Source organism: Harmonia axyridis, chromosome 7, assembly GCF_914767665.1.
Source record: "Harmonia axyridis chromosome 7, icHarAxyr1.1, whole genome shotgun sequence".
Lineage (NCBI taxonomy): Eukaryota > Metazoa > Arthropoda > Insecta > Coleoptera > Coccinellidae > Harmonia > Harmonia axyridis.
In genome coordinates this window covers 35,650,188-35,669,260 of record NC_059507.1, presented here as the reverse complement: position 1 = coordinate 35,669,260, position 19,073 = coordinate 35,650,188, and the positions used below count along the sequence as shown (strand labels likewise).

Genomic DNA, 19,073 nt, shown 5'->3' with positions numbered 1-19,073 from the left:
TTCCCAAATTGTAGCCAACCTTCTATAAGAAGATGGCTCTTTAAGAAAAAGAAGGAGAAGAAAATTAGAATAGAAAATTTCATTACACCACATGACTCCAATAATTTCAGCCTTCAATGTGGAGAATAAAATTCACCTAGATGACTTTTTTCATTTAATTTTCTTTATTCTTATTTCTTTTTATAATTATTATGCTTTACTGTCCAAAATTTCAACAGTGACGTGAGGAAACAGTAACTAAACCTAAACAGAACATACCGGATCCTCTTTCACATCACCTCAAATATCTCATCAAAACTTTTGAGAAACGTCAAAATACACATTCCAAACATAAGAAGGAATTTGTGAAAAAATTTTTAACTAATTTTAATCAGGAATTGAGCTCAGAATAATGATGAAAGTCGAGATACTTGTTAACAAAATCGGCACGGTTTTTTCTCTATGACATTTATGCAATTTTGTAATGACATCTTCTCATTCCGAGGGGGCTCTGAACCCCCTAAACCCCCTTCCCTGGCTACGCCTGTGCTTCGAGCATTCAGTTACTATTTCAAAGAAGGAACTTGAATATTTATCGTGAGGAACTAAGTAACACAGCAACAATAATTCGGATACTCAAATGTAACTGAGTTACTATAATGGACTAGTTTAATGATGTTGATAATACTATATTTGGCCCGATAGAATTAAAATATAGAGCAAAACTGATAAATCAGTGAACAAATTTTGAAAATCCATCAATAAATGACTGAGAAATAGATTATTTAAATTTACGTATTTTAGCGCGGAACGTCTTTGGTCTCCGACTCGTCTGTGACGTCACGCCACTCACCTGTGATCGCTACACCATAAATTACGTTTAAATACTTAGCCGCGCCAAGGCTCTCGCGCCGTTTGTAGTTGTAAAGTGTAGTTTTTACTCGAGATTTGTTTTTATGTCACCATAATGGAAGAAGACTTCGTGAAAAAACAAAGTTATTCTTACTCAATAACTTATTTCAAACCAACTTACACCTTAGTGTTTTTATTATCAGAAATAGACAGCTAGTACTGATAGGTACTCACATCAAAATGATCTTCACACACATATGAAGTAGTTTTAGGTCCAATTAAGTCACGCCTCATTAATTTGCACCACTTCTTCCTTTGATTCATGTCATTTGGTACATGAAAAAACAATTTATTGGGGTTTTTAATTGTCGTGCTTGCACACATAGGCACAATACAATATTTGTAGGATTTTTTTTTATTTCAGCCATCGTGTAACGAACAAAACACGACACGAACGGCACAAGTGATTGTACACCAATGAATTCGTAAGCACTCTGTGAATACCAGTCGCCTCGTGTAAGTGGCGTGACGTCACATACTAGACTATGAAAATATTCTTCCAAGCGCAACTTCAAAGTCCCATAGCTTCCACATTTTTGTTTCATTTTACTTAAATTTTTAGAATTAATCCTTAACAAAAAAATGAAACCAGTCCATTATAAGTAACTTTCCAACAGATCTTGTAAATCTGTATTCTGAACCGTCTTCAAGTGAAGAATTTATTTATAGCGTAGCATACTGAGGAGACAACTTTTTAAATTTATAGATTTAAAGAATAAAAACTAAGAATAATACCTGATCAAAGAAGTACATCACTTCAAACAAATTTTAATACAATATTTATCAGAAAATGAAAACGGATCTTTATTTAAATGAACTTTTCAAATTCAGACTACAGCCCGATTAAAAGCGAGAATAAACCACCAGGGTTCCCATGCATATTCAGGTTTTACTTCATGAAATCGTTCAATCCAAATACAAAAACATCCGTAACCAAACCAACCTCACAAAATATCAGTCAAAACACCCCGAACGTTTCACACAAGCAAAACCCTTGTAGAACCCCACAAAGAAACAAGATTACAAAAATACAGTCGCTAAAAAAGGATCTCCTGCACCCAAGATTTATCTTCACCATTACTAGAAGGCGTTGACACCTGCCCCATTCCAAATTCCTCCTCAGGACTCTCCATGATCGTCAGCGAAGATTTCGAACTAGGCCTCACCGTGGTGCCCAACGACACAAAAGAAGAACTCAGGCTCCTATCTGTGAAGTCTCGCGGCACACCGACCTGCTGCCTGCTGCAGCAGGCACCCTGCTCATCGTTCACGTCACTGTCAGTCGAGAACTCGTCTACTTCGTTGTCTGTGTCGTCACATTGGTTCCCGAAGATCGAATCACTAGCACCGCACGAAGGCTGGTCCTCCTCCACCTCCGGATAGTCCGTCTCCAGCGAGCTGTTGCAGCTGCTGATGGAAGCCAGAGGGGCCAGCCTAGGCTTCAGGTTCAAGGAGTCCTGCACCTGGTCGTAGAGGGCACGGTCACTGCCGCATGGCGAACCTCCTGGGGTCGGTTGGATCACCCTGATGTCTATGGGGTAGTAGAAATCGTAGATTTCGGGGAGGGGAGATGATTGACGTCTTCTAGACCTGGATTTGTGGGCGGGGATGGCTGGCATGCCTAGAAGAAAGGCGGAGTCTCGCCTTTCCAGGTAGGAGCTGCCGGAGGATGAGCAGGTTATGTTGCTGCATCTGCGTGGGACGTTGAGGTGCCTGGAAGCAAAGAGAAAGCTATTAATTTATGTTTTATCGATTGCTCTGTTAATCTGAGCATCAAACATTAATAGTATATTGTGCAACAAGTGGGGAAAGTCCAACTTTTCTCGCGAGTGTGGAAGTTTGTGGCACGAGCCTGAAAGGCGAGTGCCGCAAAAACACGAGCGAGAAAAGGACTTTCTCCACATGTTGCACACTATACTTTTCCTACAACTGTACAAATTTCAATAATTCAAGTAATGAACTTGATTCAAATCAAAATGACCTTCGTTGAGAGTATGTGCTAATTTATTGCGTTTCCATAGAAACGACTCGAAAGCCCAATTTCATTGGTCTACCAAGGGAGGTGTGGGCAAAGTGCCGTGGGGAATAATATTTCCCACAGTATGCGCAATACATAGTTTTGCAATTGAGTAAACTATGCAGAAAACGCTACTTTTCATAGCAGTTGTAGGAAAAAATCAATTCGATATCATAAGGAGTTTTTCTTTTAAATTCAGAACAAGGACCTGTTATTCATTGGAATATCCAGAGATGAATTCTAGGCCATATTAGGTATGTGTGTTTTGTACAGGGTGTGCCTCAGCTTGCCCCCACATCTCAAAGAGGTTTTAAAGGAATACATGGCCCAAATGTTAGCCTCAGTGAGCAATATTGCCCGCATATTGCGGTTTCTCGAAAGTGGTAGAGGTTTTTTGGGAGATTTCCTCTACAATGCAAACTACATGTCGTTCAAGGTCCTTGGAGCGCTTGAAAACCTCGATTTTGAAATAAGATCGCAGATAAGAGAATGCAGAGACCGCTGCAGTTACTGGTGCAAAGATAATACTTGATCTGGGTTAATCTCTAGATAATATTGCATGGACGATGGACTGTTTGTATGCAGTAGCCCCATCTAGCTAATACCAGAAGCTCTCTGGATCGTGCTTTTCAGGAATTCCTCGATTTCTCCAACAATAGTGATTATGCCTTCTGCAAAAAAGTGGGGACCAATGACCAATGCCTATGAACAAGACATCACAACAGACAATGACTTTGGAGTTGTAAAGGGGTTGTTAGTTACTAATAAAGGCAATTTTGGTATCCATACCCTAAGAGATGAAAATGACTCCATCACTCATCCACACAATCACAGTCAGAGAAATTTGATGAAGGAACATCTGACAACATCAATATACTGCCCCTCAGCTCAGAGTAACTCTGTGTTTATTACTCTATGTGCTGCCCCTAGTATCTTGGATATATATTTTAATAAACATAGATAGAGGGTGAATACACAATGTTCACATGTCCCCAACATGGTTAGATTGCGTTGTCTGGTTATATTTTAAAATCCACAATTTTACTATATCATTATGAATTTATATTAGATTGAATGAAATATATTCATTTGAGTGATTCCCGAATAAATATGCAAATTTCAATATTTGGAATCGGATATTTTTCCTAATTGTCGAATTTATAATAAGGAGTATATTTATCATTTTCTGTATCTCTTGCTGAAATCCAAGGTTTGCTCTCCTAGTTAAATTTGATAGTTCATGTTGGGGACAAAATTTGCTTACTGAAAATGACATATGCTCCCTCTATCTATGTTTATTACACTGAGCTTGGATATAATTCTTCGATTACTATGATCTTCTATGGTTCCATATTGTTCGAGACGAGATTTTGAAATATGGATACTAGCCAGGCGCACCGCGTAGAATATAAAAATATTGTACTTATTCTAAGTGTGCTGTTAATTTGAAATATCTCAAAAACTCCCAAGACCCAAATTGTAAACTCACCTATTGTGTATCACTTCATCAAACACAGAAGGATCATCCTCAGTGGAATCTTCATCGAAACTAGCAAGCTGAGAATGCATCCCTATCCTCAATGGCGGGTCCATAAGGCTGCTGTACCCACCAAGCGAATACTTCCTCGTCGAAGTAACCCATCTCTTGGAAAGGCTAGAATTATCGATAGACTGCCTGCTCCTCCTAGGGTTCAGCTTCTGGAACACCTCAGCCTCTATGACAGCCGCCAGCTGTCGTTCTTCTTCTTCCTCCGCATCCGCCACTGCTGCAGCCGTGAAGGCTGGGTCTTCCAACGCCTTCTCCGTCTCCGACTTGGACTTGTAGAGAACCAGGATCACCATGAAGGCGAAGAAACCGCCCAAGGTCATCGCTATGCGGATACCAGTCATGACATCGTAGGTGCTGTAGAACTCTTCGGCTATTCGGGTCTTGTTCAACTCGATGGGGTCGATTGTGGTTTCGGGAGGTAGGAACGTGTAGGTGGCTTCTGTTGACGACCCATTTGATCCCACCCCCATCACTCGGTTAGTTCTGGAAAGAAATTCGTACAGGATTCTGTGATAATATTCATAGAAGAGTGAATGACATGACCTTTGAATAGGGATTTTTAATAGGAATGATGGTATGAATGGAGAGTACGCTTTCTCATTGGAAATTATCTTTGGAGCCCTGTTTTCTTGTGGTTGAATACAACCATTGTATAGGGTGTTTTTTTTCGAGGTATATAACTTTAAGTTGGCATTACTATTCAAGATGGCGACCGATTTAACAGCTATCAAGTAATTTATTCTCAGTTTGGTTTGGCAATTCAGCATGAATATACTCACGCCTGAACAACGCTTGCAAATAGTGCAATTTTATTTCGAAAATAATGGTTCTGTGCGGAAAACGTATCGCGCACTACGTCTATTTTATTTTGTTTAACGATGAAGCGCACTTCTGGTTGAATGGCTACGTCAACAAACAAAACTGCCGCATTTGGAGTGAAGCTAATCCTCAAGTGTATGTAAAAACACCGTTACATCCAGAAAAACTGACTGTTTTGTGCGCTTTATGGGCTGGTGGAATCATTGGTCTGTACTTCTCCAAAAACGATGATGGCCAGAACGTTACAGTCAATGGTGATCGGTATAGAGCCATGATTACTACATTTTTCATTCCTGAATTGAACAACCGTTATGTCCAGGAGCTGTGGTTCCAACAAGACGGCACAACATGTCACACAGCTCGTGCCACAATCGATTTATTGAAAGACACCTTTGGTGACCGCCTAATTTCACGTTTTGGACCTGTGAATTGGCATCCAAGATCTTGTGATTTAATACCGCTAGACTACTTTCTGTGGGGCTATGTAAATTCATTGGTCTATGCGGATAAGCCACAAACCCTTGACCATTTAGAAGACAACATTCGCCGTGTTATTGCCGATATACGGCCACAAATGTTGGAAAAAGTCATTGAAAATTGGACGTCCAGATTGGACTACATCCGAGCCAGCCGTGGCGGTCATATGGCAGAAATCATATTCAAAATGTAATGCCACAAGATTATCTTGCGGATAAATAAAATTCATGTCAATCGAATAATCCATCGTTGTTTTATTGCAATTTAAAGTTCTATAGCTCTAAAAAAAACACCCTATACAAGTGAATTGATTACTAATCGTTTTTGTTCTGGCGTCGAGTCACAACCAACTCAATAGAAACCTCTGAAGATGTTCACGGCAGCAGTGAGCGAAAACAAAAGGTGAAAAACCGACTAGACCAATGCTGCGAAGCCTGGAATATTCCAATTCTGTCAAGTTCAGTTTGTTATCCCGCCCAAAGGACCAAAAATCCCGATTGTTTCCACCAATTAATATCTTCCGCATCAAATTACCCTCCGATCTCGAACAGATAGCTTTATACGCTAATTAAGATATGCATCAAGTGCGTTCCATAATCTACGGCTCCTTCCCGAGCTGATCGGGTGCTAATTAACTGGCTGAAATAGATTTCTACGCCAATAGATACGAAATTAACTCCATCTTGAAGCGACAAGGCGAACTCAAGGAAATAAATTAATCCGAAAGTATGAGATCGTGGATTTATTGAGGGTGAAAGCTTATATAGGGGTTGTTTATGGTCCGAGCTAAACGGTGATAAATTTCAATCGTTCATGGTTCATGGCACACGTTGATACGCTCTCTTAATGGGCGCGTTGAATGCTTTATTCCTGGAAGAACGTGAAGCTGAGGTTAGGTGAGGTTATGGTGGAGAAAAGGAGAAATGAGACTTTGGGATATATTCTCGCTGTAAAAACACCTTGACTGGGTTTTACTTTATAATTTGATATCTTCTTTTCATAGTTACTTGTGAAGAATTGATTTATTAATGTGGTTTTTTTTAATGAAATTTTGAATAGTCGTTTTCTTGGTGTCTCAAAAGAAATTTATATTTGTTTAGCAGCATGAAAGCAACTCCCAGATAGCCAGCTATTAAAAATGAAATCTCTCATTGGAAAACCCTATATTTATCGATTCACTAATATGACGCCTTACAATTCGTACTTGTTTGCAATTGTCAGGAATTCCACCAATGGAAAACATAAAATATTTGCTTCGAATCCAAATAACGGGTGTTTTTTTTCGAGGTATATAACTTTAAGTTGGCATTACTGTTCAAGATGGCGACCGATGTAACAGCTGTCAAGTGATTTATTCTCAGTTTGGTTTGGCAATTCATCATGAATAGACTCATGCCTGAACAACGCTTGCAAATAGTACAATTTCATTTCGAAAATAATGGTTCTGTGCGGAATACGTATCGCGCACTACCTCCATTTTATTTTGTTTAGCGATGAAGCGCACTTCTGGTTGAATTGCTACGTCAACAAACAAAACTGCCGCATTTGGAGTGAAGCTTATCCTCAAGTGTATGTCGAAATACCGTTACATCCGGAAAAACTGACTGTTTGGTGTGCTTTATGGGCTGGTGGAATCATTGGTCCGTACTTCTTCAAAAACGATGATGACCAGAACGTTACAGTCAATGGTGATCGGTATAGAGCCATGATTACTAACTTTTTCATTCCTTAATTGAACAACCATGATGTCCAGGAGCTGTGGTTCCAACAAGACGGCGCAACATGTCACACAGCTCGTGCCACAATCGAATTATTGAAAGACACGTTTGGTGACCGCCTAATTTCACGTTTTGTACCTGTGAATTGGCCTCAAAGATCTTATGTTTTAACACCGCTAGACTACTTTCTGTGGGGCTATGTAAAGTCATTGGTCTATGCGGATAAGCCACAAACCCTTGAACATTTGGAAGACAATATTCGCCGTGTTATTGCCGATATACGGCCAGAAATGATGGAAAAAGTCATCGAAAATTGGACGTCCAGATTGGACTACATCCGAGCCAGTCGTGGCGGTCATTTGCCAGAAATCATATTAAAAATGTAATCCTAATTCTTTGCTTCAACTTATCTATAAGAGATTGAATTACCAGGAAAAGTTTCAATTATTGGGAGGTTCTGTTTTATTACCATTTGCCAGATAGTTTAAAAAATGACAAATTTTTCAAGAGGAGTCTTCGAGAATATTTAATCCAAGGAGTCTATCATAGTTTCGATAAATTCTTCCTATGAACGTCACGGATTGATCCAGTCCACTCAATGATATCATGGTGTTGGTTTTATCCCTATTAAGATATGTTTCTTTTATTGTGTTGTATACATCGAAATTTTTTTAAGATTACCGTTATATCTATTTTTATATATCGACTATTAAGTATTGCCTTCTGTTTGTAATACTTTGTTAAATAAATGAAATGAAAACTATATTGAGGAATCTCCTCTGCAACGCGAAAATTCTCTCTACATAAGTCTCGAAGAAAACCATCAAACTAACCGAATCGGAATAACTTTGAGTTTGTTTTTAATCGAAATTTGTCGAACAACTTCAATACCTCGTTCCCTATTCAATTTCAATCTTCGATAGTGCCTAATTTCGGCCGGAATTCCAGCCTGTGCCAGCGGCGAACCGCATCCATAACAATATCGTCTTGAGATTCAGTTTTCCCGAATTGAAATCGATTCGAGCCAGAGCACAGAAGGCTGGTTGGCCACTCTTTTATTACGCTTTCTGGCAGAGGTCGCCTACTTTGTGTGTATTACGAAGTAGTCCTCTTTATTTTCCTGCCTTCCTCCGTTTCTCCCCTTCTCTTCTGTACGGAATTATTCTGCGGAAAAGTTACCTTTAGCGCTGTTTTATCATCCGAGACGCGGAATAACAGTCTGTTTGTCGGGATAACGATCTTCAATCTGGATCTGGTTCCTTTTTGACTTCCGCGTTTTATTGTCAACTATGGTGTGTGTGCGTGTGTTCGCTTTTGTTTTGTTGATACAAGCGAAAGCTGTTGGATGAACTTGGTAGTTTACCTTTTACGCCGTCTTCTGTTTGCGCGATTCTTTCAGGCATCTGGATGTTTGAAGAATGGTTACTGGTTATAAGGTGTGTGAATAAGTCTTTCCCGTTTTTTTTTCAAATTTTGAGCCTTTATTGTGAAAAAATGGTTACAAATGAATTATTGAAAGTATTGGCCATCGCTAGCTACAACTTTTCCCCATCTTTCTGGCAACATACGAATCCCGTTGCGAAAAAGTTCGACCGGTTTGGCCTCTATCCAGTCATCCACCCATTTTTTGGCTTCCTCGTAGGAATGGAAGTGCTGGTCAGCCAGGCCATGCGTCATCGATCTGAAGAGATGGTAATCAGACGGAGCAATGTCTGGACTATACGGCGGGTGGGGTAGGACTTCCCATTTGAGCGTTTCTAAGTATGTTTTCACCGGCTGTGCAACTTGTGGGCGAGCATTGTCATGTTGCAAAATAACTTTGTCGTGCCTGTCGGAGTATTGTGGCCGTTTTTCTCGCAGTGCGCGGCTCAAACGCATCAATTGTCGTCGATAGACCTCGCCTGTGATTCTTTCATTCGGTTTCAGAAGCTCATAGTAAACCACACCTAGCTGGTCCCACCATATACAGAGCATGAGCTTGGCGCCATGAATATTTGGCTTGGCCGTCGATGATGATGCATGGCCGGGTAGTCCCCATGATTTTCTTCGCTTCTGATTATCGTAACGGATCCACTTTTCATCGCCAGTCACGATACGATGCAAAAAACCCTTTCTTTTATGTCGCTGAAGCAGCTGTTCGCAAGTGAAAAAACGCCGTTCGACGTCTCTCAGCTTCAGTTCGTACGGCACCCAATTTCCTTGCTTTTGGATCATTCCCATGGCTTTCAAACGCTTGGAAATGGTTGTTCGGTCAACTCCCAATGCTTCAGCAAGTTCTTCTTGCGTTTGACACGAATCTTCATCAAGCAAAGTCGCCAATTCTTGATCTTCAAAGATTTGCGGCCGCCCGGAACGCTCCTTGTCTTCCACGTCGAAATCGCCACTTTTGAAGCGTCGAAACCATCCGCGAACACTTGAATCATCGACACAACCTTCTCCATAAGCTTCCTGAAGCAACCGATGCGCCTCGGCAGCAGATTTCTTCAAATTGAACCAATAAAGTGAAACTTCCCGCAAATGACGTCGACTCGGCTCAAATTTCGACATTTTCACGATTTCAAAAATTTATGATGCGAAAAAATTTCAACTAATGTGTTAGTGTGGAATTGTTGACAGATGAATAAGCTTTGATTATGACATATGTAACCATTAAATACTCGCACAGTATTGGTGGCGCCATCTCTTACAAAAAACGGGAAAGACTTATTCACACACCTGATAATTTCGATTGTTAGTATCGTTTTCAACAATAGACAATCACAGCTTGAACCAGCAAAAAAAAACGAAAAAAACCTTCATTAAATTTGTCAACCTTTCGAATCTTCATTGAATCTTCATCAGGGCTACAAAAAATGAAAAAAAAGACTAAAATTGATGACACACCTCATTATAGGAACATACTATAACCACAAAAAACTTCAACAAAACACTCGTACATCAAAGAAATCTCAACATGAAGTATTTTTGAGAATGAAAATGACACAATAAAAAAAATAAAAAACGCGAAGATGAAAGCTGCCTAAAGAATTCAAAATAATAATGTAAAGTAAAATATTTAATGTAATCTATTTTATTTTTTTACACAATCGACATTATCTTCTTTCATTAAGTTATTCAGTTATTTACTGGGTTATTTATTAAGTTTTATAGATTTTTTCACCAAATTTCATCTTAGACTGAAATTATCCAAAAGCCCTAAGGTCGCTAGTTTTGTGAGTTGCCTTTCCGAATTGTCCAATGCCTTGGAGAAAAAATCTGGTGAAAAAAAACTATAAAATCTAATAAAAAGATTAGCCTTACATTTGATTCAAGAAGGAAGAATGAAAGAAGAGAATTCGATTGAATAGACTATATTAAATATTATACATTTATTAACTTCAGAAATTCTGAGTGGAGTTTATAAAAATCGCTGAATAATAGTATCAAGGAATTATTCAGCTTGCATATGGGGAAAAATAATCAAGTTTTTCTGGTCCTATAACACTGTGAGCCACAGAATATCTTTTGAAGTTCGTTCTTCGATTTGTTTTGAATATTTCCGGTTATTTGCAAGTATAGGATCGACGAAATGCTAAGATGCAAAAAAATACAACAGTCCTTATGACTCAGAGTCTGTGCTTTTCTGGAATGTTCCTTTAATTCAATCTATTTATTATTAAAAAAAAACAGTAAACACTAGAGCTTTGAATAAAATCCAGACTGAATGAAATCTTCTTTCATGTTACAAATTATTAACCATTATCATCAAACTCAATGTTTATTCATATCAAGCCTTGAAACTTCCTCGATACTATTATTGAACACCTGATTCAGCGATTTTTATAAACTCCACTGAATATACATAAACAAAATAAAATGGACGTAGTGCGCGATACGTATTCCGCACAGAACCATTATTTTCGAAATGAAATTGCACTATTAGCAAGCGTTGTTCAAGCGTGAGTCTATTCATGATGAATTGCCAAACCAAACTGAGAATAAATCACTTGACAGCTGTTAAATCGGTCGCCATCTTGAACAGTAATGCCAACTTAAAGTTATATACTTCGGAAAAAAACACCCGTTTTAAAAGAAATATGAACAAAGGAATAATAATCATAAAACAATAATTTGAGAAAATAGCTTACAAAACAAATAACTAAATCGATATAAACATTGACATATGTTCCGGAAATTTCCTATTCTTAACAATTTTTCTCCATCAGAGCCTCATAGTTCGGAACACTCAACAAATCTTGACCCATTTGCCTTTTAATCCTGTTGTAACTTTAAGCAAGATTCTTTGTTCGATATTTTTAGCCATTGTAATCGCAAAAGATGCTTGAGATGCTGATGAATTCAAATGCTGCAAACAAACTAAAGGGGTATCCGAAAATAAACGTAAATAGAACACACTTTCATTCAGAATATCGATCAAATTTTCATTTCAATAATATAATGCTTGGATTTTGCTATAATGTGTGGAATACAAAACAATTTGAATTTCCTCCGCGTGATCTCTTATAGGACTTGATCCTTTTGGGATAATTTTCGATGACTCGTCGGCACATTACGAGCAATACCTCACCAATAACTTGACAGATGTTGGTTCTCAGATATTCTGAGAATTATCGGCATGAACACGGTCATTCGCCTAATCTCACAAAAAAAATATAGGCAACAGATCACAAGATCTTGGTGGCCATCACATTCACATCGACGAATTATGCGTCCTTGGAATTTTTCGTATAATGAAGTCAAACGGTTCATCATGTTTGGCTTGTTCCACCATTTTGCAGGTATCACAACTCTTCCAATTCGATATCATTAATTTCAGGCCAAAACAATTGGTTATCATTTGGATATAGCGATCAGAATTGACGCTTTGAGTGACAACTTCTTCATTTCTAAAGAAGTACGGGACAATTACTCCATCAGACCAAATTTCAGACCATACAGTGACCTTTTGTGGATGTAATGGTCTCTCAGCAGTTTCATAAGGATTTTCACTGCCACCTATACGACAAATTTATATAGCCACCAAGTGAAAATTGAGCTCGTCGCTGAACGACATGCGTTTTCATTCAAACATCCAATCGAGACTCAAGTTTGGATCCAATATATATTAGGCCAATTGAAAAGTCCCCGGTCTGATGCACAGATGGCGGAGCTAGTATTGAATCCATATGATTTTTAGTCAGTACCAACCTTCGAAGGATACATATCAAAATTTGAAAGTAGTACGACCATAAGTTTGTGAGATATTGCGTTGTAAGTGAAGCTACTTTTGTTATTTGAAAAGTTTCGTGTGCTTTTAGAAGGGAAAAATACAGTTTAAGCAAAATCTTGGCTTGATGAAGAGTTTCCGGGGTCTGCACCAGAAAAATAAACCATAATTGACTGGTATGCTAAGTTAAAACGTGTTGAAATGAGCACCGAAGACGGCGAACGCAGTGGAAAAAATCAAAAAAGTTCACAAAATAATTTTGAATGACCGTAAAGTCAAGTTCATCGAGATACAAGACATTATGAAGATATCATCTGGACGTATACATCATATCATTCACGACTATTAGTACATGAGAAAGGTGTGTGCAAAATGGGTTCTGCGCGAGCTCACAATCGATCAAAAACAACAACGTGTTAATGATTTTGAGCAGTATTTGAAGCTGTTTAAGTGCAATAAACCTGAATGCGCAAGGTCTAATATTCATTGATTACCTCCAAAAGGGCCAGACCATCAACAGCCATCATTATATAGCGTTATTGGATCGTTAAAGGATTGAATCGTTAGAAACTGCCTAACAAAAAGATGCTATTTCATCAAGACAATGCGCCACAAATCAATGAAAACAATAGCAAAATTGCATGAATTGGGCTTCGAATTGCTTCTGCATCCAGCGTATTCGCAAGATCTGGCACCCAGCGACTTTTTCCTGTTCTCAGCCCTCAAAAAAATGCTGCCTGGAAAGAAATTTAGCGCCATTGAAGAAGTTATCCCCGAAACTGAGGCCTATTTTGAAGCGAAAAACAAATCCTACTACAAAAATGGCATCGAAAAGTTGGAAGATCACTATATTCGCTGTATCGCCCTCGAAGGCAACTATGTTGAACAATAAAATCGAATTTTGCCAAAAATAGTATATTGTGCAACAAGTGGGGAAAGTCCAACTTTTCTCGCGAGTGTGGAAGTTTGTGATACCTCGCTTGGTAGACCAATGAAATTGGGCTTCTGAGTCGTTTCTATGAAAACGCAATAAATTAGCACATACTGTCAACGAAGGCCACTTTGATTTGAACCGAGTCCATTACTTGATTTACTGAAATTTGTGCAGTTGTAGGAAAAGTATAGTGTGCAACATGTGGAGAAAGTCCTTTTCTCGCTCTTGTGTTTGCGGCACTCGCCTTTCAGGCTCGTATCACAAACTTCCACACTCGCGAGAAAAGTTGGATTTTCCCCACTTGTTGCAGAATATTCTATTTTTTCTAGTAAGTTTTCACTATTTTCACACTTTCTAACCTTCAACGAATCACATATGACTCTTCGGATGATAGTTCTGTTTGACATATGTCATTGAAACAGGGCTGTGAAAACCGAACCACGACATGAATAGCCCAGTACTCAACAGACGTTAAGCCAACACAACGATAAAAGACTGTCGATGTCGACTTCTCCTTAAAAATATATAATAGTGCTTTAATTAGGATTGAGGACAAAGTAAAGATTGATATGATCCAAAGAATATAAAGAAAATAGACAAAACAAAACCAACGATTGTTCTGTACATTCTGATGAAAATTCCTGCCGATGAAAGGAAGGCTTGAAATCAATAAAATAATAAGGAATGAACTCTAATACAGATTCCTGTTCAAGTTCGCAGTTTGCCCTCAATTTTCATCCCGGTCGGCGTCTACGCTGAGACGAAACCTTGATCAATCATCCTTATTATTAAACCAAAACCAATTTTTTCGATAAACAGGATGTCGAGAGCGATCGTAAAATTCCCTAATGTTGCTGGATACCGTTCTGATATTAACGAGCAATTTTCGAAGCGAATCCCAATGGATTGAATATAGAACTGGATAGATAAATCATCGTGCAAGAAGCAACTCCGCCATTCCCACATGTTTTGATTCTTTTAACGCAAACAGTTATTACTTTGGTATGGTTAGAATGCAAATACTCAATATTTTCGATCTTTCAACCGATATCTCGAGAATACCTTGAAATTGATGGCTAGAATTCAAATCGACGTAGGCTCAAGATTTAACACCTAAGTGCCTCTTCAAGTCTGAGGAACATTTCGGAGAAATGTTTTGCAAGTAGCTCTATTAATAGAATCTCTTATTTCTGGGTCATTACCAGTGAAAATACACCGAGCAATGTTCGAACTTCGATCGATTATTTTCTTTTGCCGTTATTTATAAATATTTGGATCGTTTTGCGAATGTTCAGAATGCCAAAGCCGAGTACGTTAGCATTTTGAGAGTTTCCGTTGTGTTATTTCCAAAGATGCAGTGTTCGATTACTTTCAATTGACTATCAAACGGTTAAAGTTTTTTCAGGAATGTTAATGATCTCCAATATTCAAAATTTTATAACTCCCAACCTAAGAGAAGTCATTTGAAACAAAGTAACCACTTTGGTAAAATACCAAACCATACTTGAAGATAAGTTATCGGTGGTTTATACATTATTTTGTGGTATAGGGTTTTCCAATAAGAGGTATCATTTTGAATGGTCTGTAATTTGGGCAGCTGTCACTCTTGAAGATGTTCTGAAGTTCACAAAAGTAAAGCCCCTTGGGTCGTCGTGAAGCAATAGTGAAACTTACGGAAAAATTTGAGCTGTTGCGACAAGTCAGGGATGTGAACAATCGGAAGCATATGTGCGTTGCTCGAGAGTCAAGACCAACTGAGAATATTGATGCTGTAGCCCATACTGTCATTACTATAGGGTGTTTTTTTTCGAGGTATATAACTTTAAGTTGGCATTACTGATCAAGATGGCGACCGATTTAACAGCTGTCAAGTGATTTATTCTCAGTTTTGTTTGGTTTGGCAATTCATCATGAATAGACTCACGCCTGAACAACGCTTGCAAATAGTGCAATTTTATTTCGAAAATAATGGTTCTGTGCGGAATACGTATCTCGCACTACGTCCATTTTATTTTGTTTAGCGATGAAGCGCACTTCTGGTTGAATGGCTACGTCAACAAACAAAACTGCCGCATTTGGAGTGAAGATAATCCTCAAGTGTATGTCGAAACACCGTTACATCCAGAAAAACTGACTGTTTGGTGCGCTTTATGTGCTGGTGGAATCATTGGTCCGTACTTCTTCAAAAACGATGATGGCCAGAACGTTACAGTCAATGGTGATCGGTATAGAGCCATGATTACTAACTTTTTCATTCCTGAATTGAACAACCATGATGTACAGGAGCTGTGGTTCCAACAAGACGGCGCAACATGTCAGACACCTCGTGCCACAATCGATTTATTGAAAGACACGTTTGGTAACCGCCTAATTTCACGTTTTGGACCTGTGGATTGACCTTCAAGATCTTGTGATTTAACACCGCTAGACTACTTTCTGTGGGGCTCTGTAAAGTCATTGGTCTATGCGGATAAGCCACAAACCCTTGACCATTTGGAAGACAACATTCGCCGTGTTATTGCCGATATACGGCCACAAATGTTGGAAAAAGTCATCGAAAATTGGACGTCCAGATTGGACTACATCCGAGCCAGCCGTGGCGGTCATATGCCAGAAATCATGTTTAAACTGTAATGCCACAAGATTATCTTGTAGATAATTAAAATTCATGTCAATCGAATAATTCATCGTTGTTTTATTGCAATTTAAAGTTCTAGAGCTCTAAAAAAACACCCTTTATTTGCATGTATTGAGAGATCAGTGAGAATAATGGTTCCTCTTAATCTTGAGTAATCGAAGCTTCACATTATATCAAATTGAATGCTTCCAGATGAATGACTCTGCGCTTTCAAAATTAAGCTAAAGTTTATAATGTAACTCCTTCGAGTTTCCAGCAGAATTTCGTGATGAATTTGCATGGAAATTAATGTAATGTAAGAAATTGAATCGTCTCTTGATCCAGGACACAAAAGAACGATCTTAATTAGAAGTAATATCTCTATTAACTCTGTATCTACTCTATTCAACATAACATTTCAATTAATCACTAATCTACAATATCAAGCTTTTTTGATAACTGTAGATTTGGAGTGTTATTTCAATATTTCATGATGTTTTATCTAACGGGTGTTTTTTTTCGAGGTATATAACTTTAAGTTGGAATTACTGTTCAAGATAGCGACCGATTTAACAGCTGTCAAGTGATTTATTCTCAGTTTGGTTGGGCAATTCATCATGAATAGACTCACGCCTGAACAACGCTTGCAAATAGTGCAATTTTATTTCGAAAATAATGGTCCATTTTATTTTGTTTAGCGATGAAGCGCACTTCTGGTTGAATGGCTACGTCAACAAACAAAACTGCCGCATTTGGAGTGAAGCTAATCCTCTAGTGTATGTCGAAACTCCGTTACATCTAGAAAAACTGACTGTTTGGGAGCTTTATGGGCTGGTGGAATCATTGGTCCGTACTTCTTCAAAAACGATGATGGCCAGAACGTTACAGTCAATGGTGATCGGTATAGAGCCATGATTACTAACTTTTTCATTCCTGAATTGAACAACCAAAATGTCCAGGAGCTGTGGTTCCAACAAGACGGAGCAACATGTCACACAGCTCGTACCACAATCGATTTATTGAAAGACACGTTTGGTGACCGTCTAATTCCACGTTTGAATTGGCCTCCAAGATCTTGTGGTTTAACACCGCTAGACTACTTTCTGTGGGGCTATGTAAAGTCATTGGTCTATACGGATAAGCCACAAACCCTTGACAATTTGGAAGACAACATTCACCGTGATATTGCCGATATACGGCCACACATGTTGGAAAAATTCATCGAAAATTAGACGTCCAGATTGAACTACATCCGAGCCAGCCGTGGCGGTCATATGCCTGAGATCATATTTAAAATGTAATGCCACAAGATTATCTTGCGGATAAATAAAATTCATGTCAATCGAATAATCTATCGTTGTTTTATTGCAATTTAAGGTTCTATAGCTCTAAAAACACCCTTTAGTATAGAATGGATACAAAATTTGTTTCTGAATTCACAGCTTTCTTTAGAAAATTCTGAGAGCTGTTTCGTTCAACATTTTCTGAGATAATCCAATAATGATTCTCGAAGTCTGAGTGCAATAAGTTGTATTGAAAGAAAATATTGCTTAATATGAAATTAAATTTGAAACAATCATCCCGAATAGATTACTTTTCATCGCAAAATTCCTCTCTCAGTCAAGTTATTAAATTTTGGGTTTGTGAATATAACTCGAATATTTTAGCACAGGCAATGAAATATGAGAAATATGGATCATATAACAGTTGAAAACTTTCCATCCATATCAAAACTGAGTACTTCTAGAAACTTGACTTTAGACTATGTATGTACGAAAACTTCGTTAATATTTCGTATTTTGATATTAAAATATGAAATATTTTAATATCAAAACGATAATTCGCGAATTTCCAACTGTGCGCATCCACCACAATTTTACTAGATATTATAGAAATAGGGTAATTTTATACAATTTTAATTCGGAAGGTGAAGAAAAGTATCTTGAATACATAACGGAATTTCTATAGAAATAGACATTCCTTCAAAGTGATAAAATAACAGCTATTTCGAAGACTCTGCAAGACAAACATCCAAGTACTCACTTTTCATAATATTTCTATCAGGAAAGTCTGTATCATCTTCTCACTGATACATCTCAAAGGATCATACCGGAAAACATCATCCAGGACTCGTGTGCTGGCACAGGACAAGATTCTCACCATGCATTCCGGAAAAATTCAAACGCACCCGGCATCTAAAATATCCTTTTGAAAAATTCAAATTTTTCGCACAGTAAACTCCAACGGATCACGAAAAACGATACGAAAACACAGAGCGTTTCATGTTTGATGTTCGGTCTCAATCGCCGGACACCTTAATTTAATTAAAATCGGGATTTCGACCAGGTTTGGTCCTTCGAGCTGGATAGGTGCATCCATCACCGTCTGGGCCTTCTGGATGCGATCTTTTCGGGTCGTTTTCGATCGGTTGGAAAAATCGGAGTGTGTTTATTGGAACCTGAAGGGGGAATTGATGTTGGCTTGTTCGATATGACAGGCACTACTGAAAGGATCCAAGCGGGCACTGCGCGTGCGTTTCAGCTGGTTTCAGCGCCCGTACGTCATGTCTTGGAGCGAGGGATCCCGCCCAATGTACGTGCTTTTTCAATTGCTCACTAGATTCCTTCTACAAATAGATACCTTTCAGGAGTTTCCTCGCCATGGACGGGGCAATTCGGTTCCTCTGCTCTCTGTTTTGTTCATCCTGCTACGGCCTCGGACAGTTGGGCCGGATGTTTTTGTTAGGGGAAACGTGAACGTGGTGCAACTGGTGGGTTTCTCATATCGGTTGCTTCGGACAAGGATGAGGAACGCTTTTTTTGAGACTCTTTATTTTTCGAAATGA

General features: G+C 38.6%; 1 protein-coding gene across 1 annotated transcript; it reads right to left on the bottom strand.

The window, feature by feature from the left end:
• Positions 1-816: 816 nt before the first annotated feature.
• LOC123683999 lies at positions 817-18,772 on the bottom strand. Its single transcript, XM_045623059.1, has 3 exons — positions 18,272-18,772; positions 4,398-4,940; positions 817-2,604 (listed from the first exon to the last, which is right to left on the bottom strand). The coding sequence occupies exons 2-3, from the start codon at positions 4,925-4,927 to the stop codon at positions 1,929-1,931; spliced, it is 1,206 nt and encodes a 401-aa protein (XP_045479015.1). The 5' UTR covers positions 4,928-4,940; positions 18,272-18,772; the 3' UTR covers positions 817-1,928.
• Positions 18,773-19,073: the final 301 nt, after the last annotated feature.

Excerpts from the sequence above, each read along its gene's own strand:
- LOC123683999 (XM_045623059.1), bottom strand. The coding sequence starts at position 4,927 with ATGGGGGTGGGATCAAATGGGTCGTCAACAGAAGCCACCTACACGTTC. Across the intron at positions 2,605-4,397 it reads GATGAAGTGATACACAATAG|GCACCTCAACGTCCCACGCA; the intron begins GTGAGTTTACAA and ends CTTTGCTTCCAG.